Here is a 16,332-nt window from a genome sequence, read left to right as displayed (position 1 = left end):
TGACTTCTTCTAGGACAATGAAACAGATTTTTACTCGGAAGCTTTCAGACACAGTGAAAACCTGCAGACACATTGATTTTAGATTTCTGACTTCCAGACATACAAAAGGACAAATTCATGCTGTTTTAAGCCATTAAGTTTGTGGTGATTAGCAATAGGTATACAACCCTCTAATTGGTTTCCCCATTTCCTGCTTTGTCATTCTACAGTGCATTCTCCACACCACAGATTGGAGGGGAGGGGCACTTTTAAAATGTAAATTAGATTGTCACTGTCCTCTTTAAAACTTCCGTAACAAGAAGCTTCTCTTACTTACCCTACCCACGTGCCCTTCAGATGAGCTGGATATCCGCTACCTCTCCAACCTCTCCACAGTCCTTCACTCCTCCTTGTGGACCCAGAGCAACTTGTTTCCCCTTTGGGGCCTTTGTTCTAGGCATTTCCTGTGTCCGAAACTCCATCCCCAAATCTTTGAATGGCTGGTCCCTTTAGCTTTTGGCTCCAAGTTCTCCTCTAAGAGACCTTCCCAGACGGCAACCTCTCTCTCTCATTTGTATCACCCAGTTGTCTTCACAGCGTTCATCATTATCTGAAGCTATCATTATTTCCTGCCCATTTCTCTAACCCAAGTTCCAGGAAACCAGGAACTTCGCTTAGCCTGCTGTATCCGGTCTCTACAACAGTGTCTGGCTTAAGCCAAGAGACCCTCAGTAAAAACCCCTTGCACGCTTAATGCTTGACTTTCCAGGGGTCCTAGGGTTTACGGTTAGCGGTTCACGATGGCTACTGGCAGAGCAGGGCCTGGAATGCAGGTCTCCTGCCTGAATGCAGAGGTGAAACGACCGGGCTCCAGTTCCTATTGCTAGAGCTGGGGGTCACCCTTTATTTAGGAGACCTGGCCTGGTCAGAGGAGATAGTTCAAAGAACCGCCATGGGAACTTTGTATAATGATGACATGAAAATGGAAACAACAATAACAAAGACAGTTGATGCTTATGGAGTACCTTCTGTGTGCCAGGCACTATTCCAGGTGTTAAATTCATTTTCTCTTTACAACCATACTCTGCATCGGATACCGTTATCACAGGCTGAGGAAATGGGAGCACTGCGCTGTTAGGTAATTTGCCCAACATGCAGCGGAATATACCACAGGTCTCCATCAAAGCCCTCTTTCGCGCCCTCTCGCTCCCTGACACTGACCCGCGTAAAACAACTTCTAAGTTGTTGAAATATCTGGCGGCTCGAGGGCCCTACAGCTGGGTAGTCTGTGTGGGAGGCGGGGGCGTCCCAGAGCGCAGGCGTTGGAGGAGGGAGAGGAGAGGGTGGAGGTAGGGACTGGTGGAAGAGAGTGTCAATCTAATACCGGAAGTCCCGCCCACTTTGGGCGGAGCTTCCGGCTCCAATTACTTGGGCCTTATGCTGACGGCGGGGAGCTAGCGACGCCGGGATGGTGCTCCTGGAGAGCGAGCAGGTAGAGCCGGAGCGGGCCGGCTGAGGGACGGATGTTTGGGGCTTAGCTGGGGACCTCTGCCGCCTGCTGTGGGAGGGACTGGGACTTGACGGGGCGAGGATTTGGGACTGCCTAACGGGTCCCGGCTTGTGTTCCAGTTCCTGACGGAGCTGACCAGACTGTTTCAGAAGTGCCGGTTGTCGGGCAGCGTGTTCATCACCCTGAAGAAGTGTAAGCAGCTGTCGACGCGGGAAGGCCAGAAGGAATTTGGGAGGCCGAGCGAGGCCTCGGCCGGGGTGCCCGGTGTCCCAGGGTGCCCAGTGTCGGGAGCCGAGGGTGGAGTCTGTTTGAGGCGCTTCCCCGCCTTCCCCAACCTTCCTCCTCCTGTACTGGGCGCATTCAGGGCTGGGTAACCGGAGCATTAGGGATTGTGGTGCTTGTCGACCCCCAGCATGTAGCCACCCAGGCTGATTCTGGTTACAGTGTGCTCCAGTCAGAGGGGACTTTTTGAGGGGGGGGGGGATGTCAAGGGTCCCAAACCCACGCCATTAATGAGCTATCATCTGCTTTGCAGTTACGATGTTCCCGTCATTGAAATAACAAGTAGTTTCCCAAGGTTTGGCCAAGTGTGATGTAGTTAACAGATCTAGAGCAGTGGAGATGAATTTTAGGTTTTATCTACTACTTATTAACATCCTGTCTACCTGTTAGCGTTTAGTGGCTGTGTTCATCAGGATGTGTTTTTCATGCAGATGATGGTCGAACTAAACCCATTCCAAGGAAGGGTTCTGTAGAGGGCTTTGAGCCCTCAGACAACAAGTGTCTGTTAAGAGCTACTGATGGGAAAAAGAAGATCAGCACTGTGGTGAGTTGGAGTCCTGACAGTACAATTTTGAAGTTAGAAGATTTGAACTGAACTTAGGATAGGCATATCTGAACCAGGTTTTTGCTTTTGCTTTGAATAAAGGCTAGTGTAGCTCCCCACATGTTTCAGGATCAGGGCCACCTTTTGTGACCCCAGTAGTAGGAAATTAAAGCAAAATTAAATTGAAGTCAAATACTCTTTGGTTCTACTGAAGTTTTTGTGGAAATAAAATGAACATATCAATCCTTATACACAGTGGCATTGTAAGGAGCATTTGGCATAAATAGTTGATTCCTAATTCTCTTAACTGTATTGGGCCTTCAATGAACAGTTTCTTGGTACCAGATGATTTTACTTGTAAGCTGATAATTGGCTTGAATTTGTGGTTGACAACAGCAAACATGTAGCTGTATGTTAGGCTTGCTACTAACAGAGAGCATATGGATTTAGTCAATGGCCCTAGTGGTCTCTTTCAAGGTGGAGGTTGAATGTGGCAAAGCAATAGACTTTCTGGATTCTGAGTGAATACTTCTTTACTTTTCTGGGGCAGAACCAGACTGCTCTTCAATCACATCAGGACAGGACATTCATGAGAATGTAGACCGTAATTAGTTGATAAGTCTCCCTTTGCCAGTTATCTTGAGAGGACTTTTAAAATAAAGCAAACTTAGGTGGTTTTATTTATTTTTTTTTTAAGATTTTTTTTTTTTTTTTTTTTTTTTTTTGACAGAGAGATAGAGAATACAAGTAGGCAGAGTAGCAGGGGAACGAGGGTACCCACTGAGCAGGGAGCCCGACGCAGGGCCAATCCCCAGGACCCAGGGATCATGACCTGAGCCAAAGGCAGGTGCTTAACTGACTGAGCCACCCAGGCACCCCAAATTTATGTGGTTTTTAAAAAACGAACTTGGGTATTATGAAATGTGGAAACCTTAGGAATCTTCAGAAGTAGATAGAATTTCTCTTGTGGTGGCTTGCATTTTGCTTAAATAGGCTTGAATTAATAGAAGGTGGGTTTAAAATAAAATGGGGTGGGAGTAGTTTAAATATATCTTGCACAAAAGATTAAAATGAAGTTTTCTGAAATCTCTGGAATCCAGGAAGAAAAGTGCCATGTGTGTCAAAAAACTGCAGAGGTGAGAAACTTAGCTTTAGGAGCCCCTTTCTGCCTCTTTCCCTTCTTGGTACAATTCTCATGTGGAAAAAAGTGCTGAGTTGCTCTGCTTCTTCCTCCAAGTAAAGTGGAGTAGAAGAATAGCTGTTAGTATATTATGATCCCTAAAGTTGGAAAGATATATTTTAAAGATTATGATGTTTAATGAGGCTTTTGAGTTATTCCTGGGGTGAGACAGAGGATTCCTATATGCGTAATAGGGGTGCACCTTTCTTTTCTTTCCCTTTTCCAGGTGAGCTCCAAAGAAGTGAACAAGTTTCAGATGGTGAGTTTCTGGTGTTCCTTATATGCCCTTTCTCAAGTAAGAGTGAGCACAAAATTGAACACTGGGTTAAGTATGGTATTTCTTATGTTTTGCTGATACATTGAGTAAAAGCTGCCAGGGTCCGAGTTTTACTTTCAACACTGGTATTTTAAGGTAGATTTTGCATTCGGCTTCAGGTACATTCTTCCTACAGTATAGTTAAACAAGAAGTTGCCTATAGTTTTCCCTTTTTGGTTGAAGAATGTCAGAAGCCGCTGTAATGTGAGTTTGTTTTCCTTTTACACCATTATGCATAGGATACAATCGTTCCATCGTATTATATGCTTTATCAGGTTGGTAGGCTTTGTGATATTGACTACTCTAAACTTATTATGGAAATGGGGCGGCTGCTCCACAATTTACAATTCTTCCCACTAAGTTCGTGCTGTGTGTCTTTTAGGCTTACTCAAATCTATTGAGAGCTAACATGGATGGGCTGAAGAAGAGGGACAAAAAGAGCAAGAGTAAGAAGAGCAAAGCAGCACAGTGAAGGGCACCAGATATCCATCTTTCACCAACTAACCACCGAATTACTATTTTTTCTTTGGTTTTTACTTTTGGCCACAAATCTAGGTTTCTGGTTCCCCCATAATAACTTTTCATGTGAGATGAGTGTCATTTTGGATGGAAGAAAGGCTGCAGTGTTTATAGGATAGTTGTAAGAAGCCGAGTTTATTTGAGAATTGGCTGATTGGTCTTTGTTGTATGGTTGTGTATCCTGGGATTATAAAGTCTCTGTAGCCATCTGTGTGAAGAACAATGGATCATTAAACCTGTATTTATCTGCAGTGACCATTTGTTATTTATTACTTTTCCTACCCTCTGTGAATAGTTTCTGGTAATAATTACTCATTCTGGAGTGTTAGGATTATGAATAGCCTTTACCCTATGTTCTAGGTTATTGGTATTAAAACCTGACAGTTTAGGGTGCATGGGTGGCTTAGTTTAAGTGTCAGACTCTTGGTTTCAGCTCAGGTTGTGATCTCAGGCTTGTGAGATTGAGCCCCATGGTGGGCTCTGCACTTAGTGCAGAATCTGCTTGATATTCTGTGCCTCTCCCTCTCCGCGTAGCCCTCTCCCCAACTCATGCACTCTGTCTCTCAAATAAATTTTTTTTTTTTTAAGATTTTATTTATTTGAGAGAGCACAAGCAGGGAGGAGAGGGATCCTTATGTGGGGCTCGATCCCAGGACCCCAGGATCATGACCTGAGCCAAAGGCAGATGCTTAGCCGACTGAACCACTCAGGTGCCCCTCAAATAAAATCTTTAAAAAAAAACAACCCACACTTTTATAAAAAGTTGTATTCTTCCCAACTGGCTGTGTAATTTAACATCGTTTCTTTTGCAGATTTGAATGAGTCACGTAGCCAAGTGAGACTTTGCTTAATCACCTTAAGGATAAGCCCATTACAGAATCAGCAGAAATAATGATTCCAAGTTAAATATAATACTGCATTTCTTTAAGCCCTTTGATTAAAAGGCCCCCCCCCTTAGCTCAGTTGGTTAGATTGTGGTGCTGATAAGCCCTTTGATTTGGGTATTTTTTTTTGTGGGAGGGGGAAAAAGAATATTTTACTTTTTTCAAGAGAGCAGGTTTGCAAAATGGGTTATTGAAATTTTTTTTAAGTGCCGGTATCCTGCTTCCAAATGATACATTTTTTTAAATGCCAGTATAGTTAACATACAGTGTTACAGTAATTTTAGGTGTACAACATAGTGATTCAGCAATTCTATCAGTGCTCATCAGGATAAGTGAATTTTTAATCCCCTTCAACTATTTCACCCATCTCCCCACCAACCTCTCCTCTGGTAACCATCAGTTTGTTCATATAGTTAAGTCTCTTTGGTTTTTCTTTTCTTTTTCTTTTTGGTCTGTTTTGTTTCTTAAATTCTGCATGGGAGTATAAAAATATGGCTGGGGCACCTGGGTGGCTCAGCAGGTTAAAGCCTCTGCCTTCAGCCCATGTCACGATCCCAGCGTCCTGGGATCAGCCCCGAATTGGGCTCTCTGCTCAGTGGGGAGCTTGCTTCCTCCTCTCTCTCTGCCTGCCTCTCTGCGTGCTTGTGATCTCTGTCGCCATAAAAATAAATAAAATCTTTAAAAAAAAAAAAAGAATATGGTATATATCTTTCTTTGACTTATTTCACTTAGCATTATACTCTTTAGCTCCATCCATGTTGCAAATGATAGGATTTCATTCTTTTTTATGGCTGAGTAATATTCCATGGTGTATATTTATACCACTTTATCCATTCATCTACCAATGGACACTTGGGCTGCTTCCATAATTGCCTATTGTAAATAATGCTGCAATAAGCCTAGGGGTTCATCTATCTTTTCTATCTTTTCAAATTAGTGTTTTTGTATTCTCTGGGTAAATTCCCAGTAGTGAATTACTGGATCATATGGCAGTTCTTTTTAATTTTTTGAGGAAACTTCATACTGTTTTCTACAGTGTAGAAAACTTTACATTCCCACCAACAGTGCATGAGGGTTTTTTTTCTCCACATCATTGCCCAACACAATGTGGTTTTGATTTTAACCATTCTGACAGGTTGGAGGTGATAACATATCTCATTGTGGTTTTAATGTGCATTTCCCTGATGATGAGTGATGTTGAGGGTTTTTTTTGTTTTGTTTTGTTTTTTAAGATTTTATTTATTTGAGAGAAACAGCACAGAGAGGGAGTGAGAGGGAAAAACCACACTCCCGGCAGAGCAGGGAGCCCGATGTGGGGCTCAATCCCAGGACCCCAACATCATGACCTGAATCAAAGGCAGACACTTAACCAACTGAACCACCCAGGTGCCACTGATGTTGAGCATTTTTAATATGTCTGTTGGCCATCTGTTCTTTGGAGAAATGTCTGTTCCTGTTTTATGTCCATTTTTAATTGGATTATTTGGGTTTTTGGTGTTATGTAAGCTCTTTATATATTTTGGATACTAATCCTTTATCTGATATGTCATTTACAAATACCTTCTCCCATTCCATAGGTTCTCTTGTTAGTAGTGTTAATTGTTACCTTTGCTGTGCAGAAGCTTTATATTTTGATGTAGTCTCAATAGTTTCTTTTTGCTTTTGTTTCCTTTGCCTCAGGAGACATCTAAAAAAACGTTGCTATGGCAGATGTCAGAGAAATTACTAGCTGTGCTCTCATCTAGGACTTCTGTGGTTTCACGTCTTATAGTTAGGGTTCTTAATCCATTTTGAGTTTATTTTTGGAAGATGTAAGAAAGTGGCCATTTTTCTTAATACCATTTGCTGAAGAGACTTCCCCATTGCATATTCTTGCCTCCTTTGTCAAAGATTAATTGACTATATAGTCATGGGTTTATTAATGGGCTCTCTCTTCTGTTCCATTGATCTGTATGTCTGTAGTGTCTGTACTATACTGTTTTGATTACTACAGCTCTGTAAGTGTATCTTGAAATCTGAGATTGTGGTATGTCCCATTTGTTTTTGTTCTTTTCCATATTGCTTTGGCTATTTTGGTTTCTTTTATGGTTCCATTCAAATTTTAGGATTATTTGTTCTAGTTCTGGGAAGAATGTTGTTGGTATTCTGATAGAGATGGCATTAATTGCTTTGGGTAGTGTGGACATCTTAATATTTGTTCTTCCAATCCATAAACAGAATATCTTTAAATTTTTTTGTATGTCATCTTCAGTTTTCATTAGTGTTCTATAGTTTTCAGAGTATAGGTCTTTGATCTCCTTGGTTAAGTTTATTTCTAGGTATTTTGTAATTTTTGGTGCAATTGTAAATGGGATTTTTTTTTAAGTTTCTCTTTCTGCTACTTCATTGTTAGTATAAAGGTAATAGAAATGCAATGGATTTCTGTATGTTGCTTTTGTATTCTGCTACCTACTGAATTCATTAATCAGTTTTAATAGCTTTTTTTTGTGGAGTCTTTATCATTTTCTTTATATAGTAGTATCATGACATCTGCAAGTAGTGTATAAGGTTTTATTTTCTTGGAGTTCCTGGGTGGCTCAGTTCATTAATGTCTACCTTTAGCTCAGGTCATGATTCTGGGGTTCTGGAATTGAGCCCCACATCGGGTTCCCTCCTCAGCAGTCAGCTTCTCCCTCTCCCCTTAAACCCATCCCCTGCTTGTATGCTTTTCTCTAAATAAATAAAATAGCTTCTTAAAAAAGTTTTACTTTCTTACAAATTTGGATGCCTTTTATTTCTTTTTCTGTCTCATTGCTGTAACTGGGACTTCCAGTACTAAGTTGAATAAAAGTGGTGAGAGCAGACATCCTTGTCTTTTTCCTGGCCTTAGAGGAAATCTCTCATGTTTTCAACAATTGAGCATGATGTTTGCTGTGGGTTTTTCATATATGGCCTTCATTATGTTGAAGTATGTTCCCTCAATGTAGTCTGTTGAATCTGTTGAGAATTTTTATCATAAATGGATGTTGTACTTTGTCAAATGCTTTTTCTGCATTTGTTGAAATGATCATGCGTTTTTTATTCATTCTCTTGTTGATGTGATGTATCACATTGGTTGATTTATGCATACTGAACCACTCTTGCATCCAAGGGATAAATCCCATTAATTGTGGTGAATGATTTTTTAAAATATGTTGTTAGGGATGCCTGGGTGGCTCAGTTGGTTAAGCTGCTGCTTTCAGCTCAGGTCATGATCCCAGGGTCCTGGGATTGAGTTCCGCATCGGGCTCCTTGCTCGGTAAGGAGCCTGCTTCTCTCTCTGCCTCTGCCTGCCACTCTGCCTGCTTGTGCATGTGCTCTCGCGCGCTCTCTCTCTCTCTCTCTGACAAATAAATAAATAAAATATTTAAAAATATATATATTGTTGGATTCAGTTTGCTAATATTTTGTTGAGGATGTTAACATCTGTGTTCATTAGAGATATTGGCCTGTAGTTCTCTTTATTTGTAGTGTTCTGTTTGTTTCATTTTAAGTATGCTCCACGCCTAACAGGGAGCCCAATGGGGGCTTGAACTCAAAACAAGATCAAGACCTGACTGAGATCAAGAGTCAGATGCTTAACCAACTGAGCCACCAAGGTGCCCCACATTCAGTTTTTTTGATTACTGATTTAATTTCATTGTTGGTAATTGACCTGTTTGAATTTTCTGTTTCTTCCTGATTCAGTTTGGGAGGTTATATGTTTCTAGAAATGTATACATTTCTTCTAAGTTGTCTTAATTGGTTGGCATTTAATTTTCATAGTATTGCCTTATAATTCTTTGTATTTCTGTGGCGTCAGTTGTTATTTCTCCTTTCATTTCTGCTTTTGGAGTCTCTCTTTTGTGAGTCTGGCGAAATGTTTATCAATTTTGTTATCTTTTCAAAGAATAAGCTCCTGATTTCATTAATTCCTTCTATTGTTTGTTTCTGTTTATTTCTGCTCTAATCTTTATTATTTCCCTTTAATACTACTTTGGGGTTTTGTTGATTCTCTCTAGCTCCTTTAGGTATAAGCTTATATTTGAGATTTTTCTTGCTTCTCGATGTAGACCTCTTGCTATAAACTTCCCTCTTAGAACTGCTTTTGCCACATCCTGAAGATTTTGAACCATTGTATTTTCACTTTCATTTGTTTCCATGTATTTTTTTTATTTCCTTTTTGATTTTTGTGGTTGACCCAGTCACTGTTGAGTAACATCTTATTTAACCTCTGTGTATTTGTGCTCTTTCCAGACTTTTTTTTTTTTTTTTTAAGATTTTATTTATTTATTTGCCAGAGAGCAAGCACAAGCAGGCAGCAGCAGGCAGAGGGAGAAGCAGGCTCCCCACGGAGCAAGAATTCCGATGTGGGTATTAATCCCAGCACCCTGGGATCATGACCTAAGCCAAAGGCAGATGTTTAACCTACTGAGCCACCCAGGTGTCCCTCTTTCCAGGAAGATTTTTTCCTTGTGGTTGAGTTCTAGTACCATAGCATTGTGATTGGAAAAGATGCATGGTATAACTTACTTGAGGCTTGCTTAGTGGACTGATTTGTGATCTCTTCTGGAGAGTGTTCCATGTGCACTTGAATGGAATGTGTATTTTGCTATTTTATAATGGAATGTTCAGAATATATCTGTTAGATCCGTCTTGTCCAGTGTATCATTGAAAACCAGTTTCCTTGATTTTCTCCTAAGATGATATATCTTTTGATATAAGTGGGGTGTTAAAGTCCCCGACTGTTACTGTATTATTTATTCTTGATTACTTCCTTTATTTACTGCCTGCTTTAAGTATTTGGGTGCTTCCATGTTGGGTGCATAAAGAGTTTTAATTGTTATGTTCTCTTGTTGGATTGTCCCTTTATTATTATGTAGTGCCCTTCTTCATCTCTTGTTAAAGTCTTTCATTTATTTTTATTTTTTTAAAGACTTTTTTTTTTTACGATTTTATTTATTTATTTGACAGAGGGAGCACAAGCAGGGGAGCAGCAGAGGGAGAGAGAGAAGCAGGTATGGGGAGCCTGATGCAGGGCTTGATCCCAGAATCCTGGGATCATGACCTGAGGCAAAAGCATACACTTAACCAACTGAGCCACCCAGGCACCCCAGGATTTATTTGAGAGAGAGAGACTGTGGGATTGTGGGGAGGGACTGAGGCAGAGAGAGAGAGAGCAAGAATACCAAGAAGACTATGTGCTAAGCACAGACCCCAGATGCATTTAGTCCATCTAATGCAGTGCTCAGTGTGGGGCTCCATCTAATGACCCTGAGATCATGAACTGAGCCGAGACCAAGAGTCAGACAATTAATAACACAGGTGTAACCCAGGTACCATAATACTCTATTTTAAAGTCTATTTTGTCCCATATAAGGATTGCAACACCCCGCCCCTCCTTTCTTTTCACTTCCATTTGCATAAATGCTTTCTCATCCTTTCACTTTGTTTGCAGGTGTCTTTGGGACTGAAATGAGTGTCTTATAGTCAACATGTAGATGGGTCTTACTTTTTTATCCATCACCTTTTGTCTTTTGATTGGAGCATTTAGTCCATTTGCAAAGTAATTTTTGATAGTTTTGTACTTAGTGTCATTTTGTGACTTACTTTTATTTAAATTTGTTAGATAACATATAGTGTAGTATTGGTTTCAGGAGAATTTAGTGATTCATTACTCACATATAATACCCAGTGCTCATCATAAGTGCCCTCCTTAATGCCCACCACCCATTTAGTCCACCCCCCCACTCCCCTCCCCACCCACAACCCTCAGTTTGTTCTTTATAGTTGAGAGTTACTTATGGTTTGGGACACTTAGGTGGCTCAGTCCGTTAAGCATCTGCCTTTGGCTCAGGTCATGATCCTGGAGTCCAGGGATTCAGCCCCACGTCAGGCTCCCGGTTGACCAGGGAGTCTGCTTCTTCCTCTTCTGCCCTTCCCCCAACTTGTGTCCATGCTCTCTCACTCTCAAATCTTTTTTTAAAATGTCACTTAGGGTTTCCCTGCCTCTCTGTTTTTATTTCTCCTTCTCTTCTCCTATGTTCATTTGTTTGGTTTCTTAAATCCCATGTATGAGTAAGATCATGATATATGTCTTTGACTTTGCTTAGCATCATACATTCTAGTTCCATCCACAGTGTTGCAAATGGCAAGATTTCATTTTTTGATGACTAAATAATACTCTATTGTGTATATATATCACATCTTCTTTATCCATTCATCAGTCGATGGAAATTTGGGCTCTTTCCATAATTTGGCTGTTGTTGATAAAGCTATTTTAAACATTGGGGAGCATGTGCCCCTTCAAATCAGCATTTTTGTATCCTTTGGATAAATACCTAGTAGTGCAATTGCTGGTTCATAGTATAGTTCTGTTTTTAACTTTTTTGAGGAACCTCCATACTGTTTTCCAGAGTGGCTGCACAAGTTTGCATTCCCACCAACGGTGCAAAAGGGTTCTCCTTTTTCTGCATCCTTGCCAACATCCGTTGTTTCCTAAGTTGTTAATTTTAGCCATTTGACTGGTGTGAGGTAGTATCTCATTGTGGTTTTATTTCCCTGATGATGAGCGATGTTGAACATTTTTTCATGCATCTGTTAGCCATTTGTAGATCTTTGAAGAAACGTCTGTTTATGTCTTCTGCACCTTTTTTTACTGGATTACTTTTGGGGTGTTTTGTTAAATTCTTTATATTTCTGGATATTAGCCCTTTATCCAGTATGTCTTATGCTCCCAATCTGTTGGTTGCCTTTTAGTTTGTTTCCTTCACTATACAGCTTTTTATTCTGATGATGTTCCAATAGTTCACTTTTGCTTGTTTCCCTTGCCTCTGGAGATGTGTCTAGGAAGAAGTTGCTATGGCTGAGGTCAGAAATGCTGCCTGTTTTCTCCTTTAGTATTTTGATGGTTTCCTGTCTTACATTTAGGTCTTTTCAACCATTTTGAATTTATTTTTGTGTATGGTTTTGTTACTTATTTTATGGTTGTTTTTGTAGTTCTTGGTTTCTTTCCTCTCTTGCTCTCTGCTCTCATGGTTTGCAGGCTTTCCTTAGTGGTATTCTTTTCTCTATTTTTTGGATATCCATTACTGATTTTTAATTTGTGTTAGCCATTAGGTTAGTATCTAACTTCATAAGTATATAGCAGTCTAAAAGTTGATGTTCACTTAAGATTGACCTGTTCTTTTCTTTTCTCCCGACTGCATTTCTAAGTGTATGGTGTCATACTTTACATCCTTTTTGTTGTTTGTTCTTCCTTGACTAATTTTTACAGATATACTTAATTTTATTGCTTTGGTGCTTTGTACTTTTCTTGTGGCTACTATGATTTTTTTCTGTCCACTGAGTCAAAGATCTTTAACACTTTTTATAGGGCTGATTTAGTGGTCATGTGTTTAACTTTTATTTGAGAAACTCTGTATCCTTCTCTTCTGAGTGTTAGGTTTGCTGGATAGAGTATTTTTGGCTGCAGGCTTTTTTCTTTCAGCAGTTTGAATTTATCATGGCACTCCTTCCTGCTGAAAGTTTCTGCTGAGAAATTAGCTGATGGCCTTACAGGGTTTCCCTGTAGTAACTGTTTTTTCTTGCTACTTTAAAATTCTCTTCACTACTACTTTTTGCTGCTTTAATTACTGTGTGTCTTGATTTGGACCTTTGGGGTTGATTTATTGGGGGTGGCTTGGGCACTTCCTTAGTAATTAGAATTAAGGGGAAAAAACAGGGCTATTTTGTGTTCTAGTGCCACAAAGCCTTCAGTGTTAACAGATTTGCAACTCAAAAGCAGCAGGTATATGAAAGCATTTATTATATTAAAAAAGATAAATTTATATATTACATATGAAAAACTTACAAAGCTCAACTTTGTAGGGCAGCTTCTTACAATGTAAAGTTAAAATTACAATGAATGTACAACATTTCATAGGATAAGCTCCTATCTTAGAACAAGATAATGACCATTCTTTAGGATTAAAATAAGATTCGGTAGTAGTCGTCTCTGTAGCTATACAGGAATAATACAGATACCCTGCAAAAGAGAAAAGGTAGGATCAATATAATGGATGAAGAACAAACTTAAAATTTTTTTAGAACACTTAACTGTAAGTTTTGTTTAAAAAAAAGATGGAAGGCTAGTGATTAAAAAAATGATATGTTACAGAAGCTTTGAGTGGCATGGGTCTGTATGTAAGGCCCTACATAAAACACTTCACAGGTTTTCTTGTTGCCTTTTAAGCAGATGGTAACATGAATGACTGGCATTCCCACGTGAGGACCTACAGCAAAGCAGTCACAGCAGTTCCCTTTAATGTAGACACTGCTTGAAGTTGCCTGGGTGACGAAAATTGTAATTGGGACAGCTACTCCTGGCAGTACTGAGTTTTGTTATTGACAAATTGTGACTGTGATTGCAGTCCTGAACAAGATTTACTGATTATCAGGTGCAGTTCTAACAATGGTTTATCAGCCATCAACCCTCAACAAGACAATAAAATGTGTCACTTTAAATCCCTTGAGTTTTAACCCATACTGACACCTGTAATACCTTAGCAATAACTTACTTTTTTTCCACTTTGATGTTATAAATTTCATCACAGACTAATTTGAGGTATCTCTGCTTTGGCAGGCGTGACAGCAGCTGCTTCACAGTTGTGTTAAATGCCTGTTCATCAGCATCCCACTAGGAAAAATAGATAAGACTTAATACAGCTACTAACGTTTATTAACTGGCTTTTCCTGGGTCACTGATGAAATGCCACTGCCATTCCCCCTTTAAGTGTACTGAAAAAAATACCAGTTATAGACAGAACCAGTGGGTCGACTGCTGGGGTTCTTCCTTTGAAGCATCAATTTTTTTTACAACAAGATTCCTTATTTGATCCCAATTAGCTCAGTGCTTCAGCCACAGTGTGCTACTGTACCTTTAGACCAGTTATTTCTGCCCATTTATTTTGTGGAAAACGGAAGTACCATCTATGTGCACCTCCACCTGAGTGGATCATAAAGTCGTAATTGCAAGCACAGTGGCATATATGCCCATTTATAAGATGACATCAGAAGGTGTATAAAATGTCAGTTCTGGAGCAAATCTGACTAAATGCTCCAGATAAGCAAAAAAGGTATTTAATAGGATATTAAAAAAAATCATCTATAGCTGTAATTATAATTCGTTATCTTTGCTATTAAGAATACTTACTCAGATTTTTTAAAGTTACTAGGCTATTTGATAAAAAGGTTACCCACTAAAAACTTCTTAAATCCATTATGGTTAACATATAGTATCATTAGTTTCAGCTGTACAATAGAGTGATTCAACAGTTTTTTGTACATTACTCCATATTCATCATGAGAAGTGTACTCCTTAATCCCCATCACCTATTTTACCCATCCCCCCCTCTAAATTATAGAGTTTAGTCTCTATAATTAAGAGTGTTTCTTGGTTTGTCTTTTTTTCTTTGCTCATTTTCTTTGTTTCTTAAAATCCACATAAAAGGGGAATCATTTGGTATTTGTCTTTCTCTGGTTTATTCCACTTAGCATTCTGCTCTCTAGCTTTATCCATGTTGTTGAAATGGCACGATTTCTTTCTTTTTTTTTTTTTATGGCTGAATTTTCCATTATGTTCTGCTCGCACGCGCGCACATACACACACACACACACACACCCATCCCTCCACATCTTTGTCATTCATTTATTGGTAGACATTGGGCTGCTTCTGTAATTAGGCTATTGTAAATAAAGCTGCTATAAACATAAGGGTGCATGTATCTCTTTGAATTAGTGTTTTGTATTTTTTGGATAAATACCTAGTAGTGCATTTACTGGACTGCAGAGTAGCTCCATTTTTAACTTTTTTTTTTTTAAGATTTTATTTGACGGAGGCGGGGAGCACACACAGGGGGAGCAGCAGGCGGAGGGACCAGGAGAAGCAGGCTCCCCATTGAGCAGGGATCCTGATGCAGGGCTCAGTCTCAGGGCTATGACCTGAGCTGAAGGCAGATGCTTAACGGACTGAGCCACCTATGCGCCCCATTTTTAACTTTCCAGTTTGTATTCCTACCAACTGCATTAGGGTTCCTATTTCTCCACATCCTCTCCAACACTTGTTGTTTCTTGCCTTGTTGATTTTAGCCATTCTAACAGATATGAAGTGATATCCCACTGTAGTTTTAGTTTGTATCTCCCTGATGTTGAACATCTATACATCTGTCTGTTGGCCATCTGTATTTATTCTTTAGAAGAACGTCTGTCCATATATTCTGCCCATTTTTTAATTGGATTATTTGTTTTCTGTGCTACCCATAAAAGTTTTAAATATATCTAATGACTTAACTTAATTTTTACAAAAATATTTTTCATGTAGTTCTAGTTCTATATATCCTTCCCTAGTTGAAATGAAGGTCTTGAGGCAGCATTGTATGGTGGTTAGGAATATAGATTCCCCTAGCCTAAGTTCAAATCTTGGCTCTGTTAGCGTTACTAGTAGGTTGACGTTGAACAAGATACTTAATATCTCTTCTTCCATTCTCCATAAAATGTAAAATCCTTCTGCTTCTGTTTGTTTATATAATGGGGATAACAGTACCTACCTCTTGAGCTTGTTATGGTTAAATGAATTAATATTTGAAAAATGCTTAGAGTAAGGCCTGCCAGAGCCTGACATAAAGTAAATGTGTAAGATGTTAATCTCTGAAATTTGAAAGTCACTAGAAAATTATGATTCTCTCAAAATCTGATTTAGTTGTTTAGTAATATCTATGTCACATAAAAGGAACAATGTTAAGTAAATTTCTGGAACTGCTCGAAAAATATTTAGTATCACTAAGAAAGTAATGCCATTTTCTTTCTTTCTTGAGATTTTATTTATTTATTTTAAAGACAGACATCACAAGTAGGCAGAGAGGCAGAGAGAGAGAGAGAAAGGGAAGCAGGCTCCCTCCTGAGCAGAGAGCCTGATGCGGGGCTCGATCCAAGGACCCTGGGATCATGACCTGAGCCGAAGGCAGAGGCTTTAACCCACTGAGCCACCCAGGCGCCCAGTAATGCCATTTTCAACTATGTTTTGGCAAAATAATAGCAAAGCTTCGGAATTTTAAAGGCCACAATGCACAAGAATTCATCTTG

The 16,332-nt window shown here is 39.6% G+C and overlaps 2 protein-coding genes across 6 annotated transcripts in view; one reads left to right on the top strand and one right to left on the bottom strand.

Moving 5' to 3' along the window:
* The first annotated feature begins 1,370 nt into the window (after nucleotides 1-1,370).
* Nucleotides 1,371-4,585, top strand: SRP14 (signal recognition particle 14). Its single transcript, XM_004751082.2, has 5 exons — nucleotides 1,371-1,471; nucleotides 1,609-1,681; nucleotides 2,203-2,315; nucleotides 3,722-3,754; nucleotides 4,194-4,585. The coding sequence occupies exons 1-5, from the start codon at nucleotides 1,448-1,450 to the stop codon at nucleotides 4,281-4,283; spliced, it is 333 nt and encodes a 110-aa protein (XP_004751139.1). The 5' UTR covers nucleotides 1,371-1,447; the 3' UTR covers nucleotides 4,284-4,585.
* An 8,416-nt stretch (nucleotides 4,586-13,001) lies between these two features.
* EIF2AK4 (eukaryotic translation initiation factor 2 alpha kinase 4) overlaps nucleotides 13,002-16,332 on the bottom strand; it is a 107,839-nt gene continuing 104,508 nt past the window's right edge. For all 5 annotated transcript variants that reach the window (XM_004751077.3, XM_004751078.3, XM_004751080.2 and 2 more), the window contains 2 exons: nucleotides 13,770-13,888; nucleotides 13,002-13,237 (listed from right to left, as the gene is read on the bottom strand). In XM_004751077.3, the coding sequence (XP_004751134.1) occupies nucleotides 13,180-13,237; nucleotides 13,770-13,888 (177 nt within the window). In that variant the 3' untranslated portion in view covers nucleotides 13,002-13,179. The remainder of the gene's footprint in view (nucleotides 13,238-13,769; nucleotides 13,889-16,332) is intronic.

The sequence above is a fragment of the Mustela putorius genome, unplaced genomic scaffold (assembly GCF_011764305.1).
Source record: "Mustela putorius furo isolate JIRA1106 unplaced genomic scaffold, ASM1176430v1.1 tig00003898_pilon_pilon_pilon, whole genome shotgun sequence".
Lineage (NCBI taxonomy): Eukaryota > Metazoa > Chordata > Mammalia > Carnivora > Mustelidae > Mustela > Mustela putorius.
Note: the sequence above shows the minus strand (reverse complement) of the source record. Positions and strands in the feature narration are given on the sequence as shown.

Bases quoted from the DNA above. Each gene is read 5' to 3' on its own strand.
- SRP14 (XM_004751082.2), top strand. From the start codon at position 1,448: ATGGTGCTCCTGGAGAGCGAGCAG. The intron at 1,472-1,608 runs GTAGAGCCGGAG...CTTGTGTTCCAG, and splicing joins TGCTCCTGGAGAGCGAGCAG to TTCCTGACGGAGCTGACCAG. The intron at 1,682-2,202 runs GTAAGCAGCTGT...TTTTTCATGCAG, and splicing joins GTTCATCACCCTGAAGAAGT to ATGATGGTCGAACTAAACCC.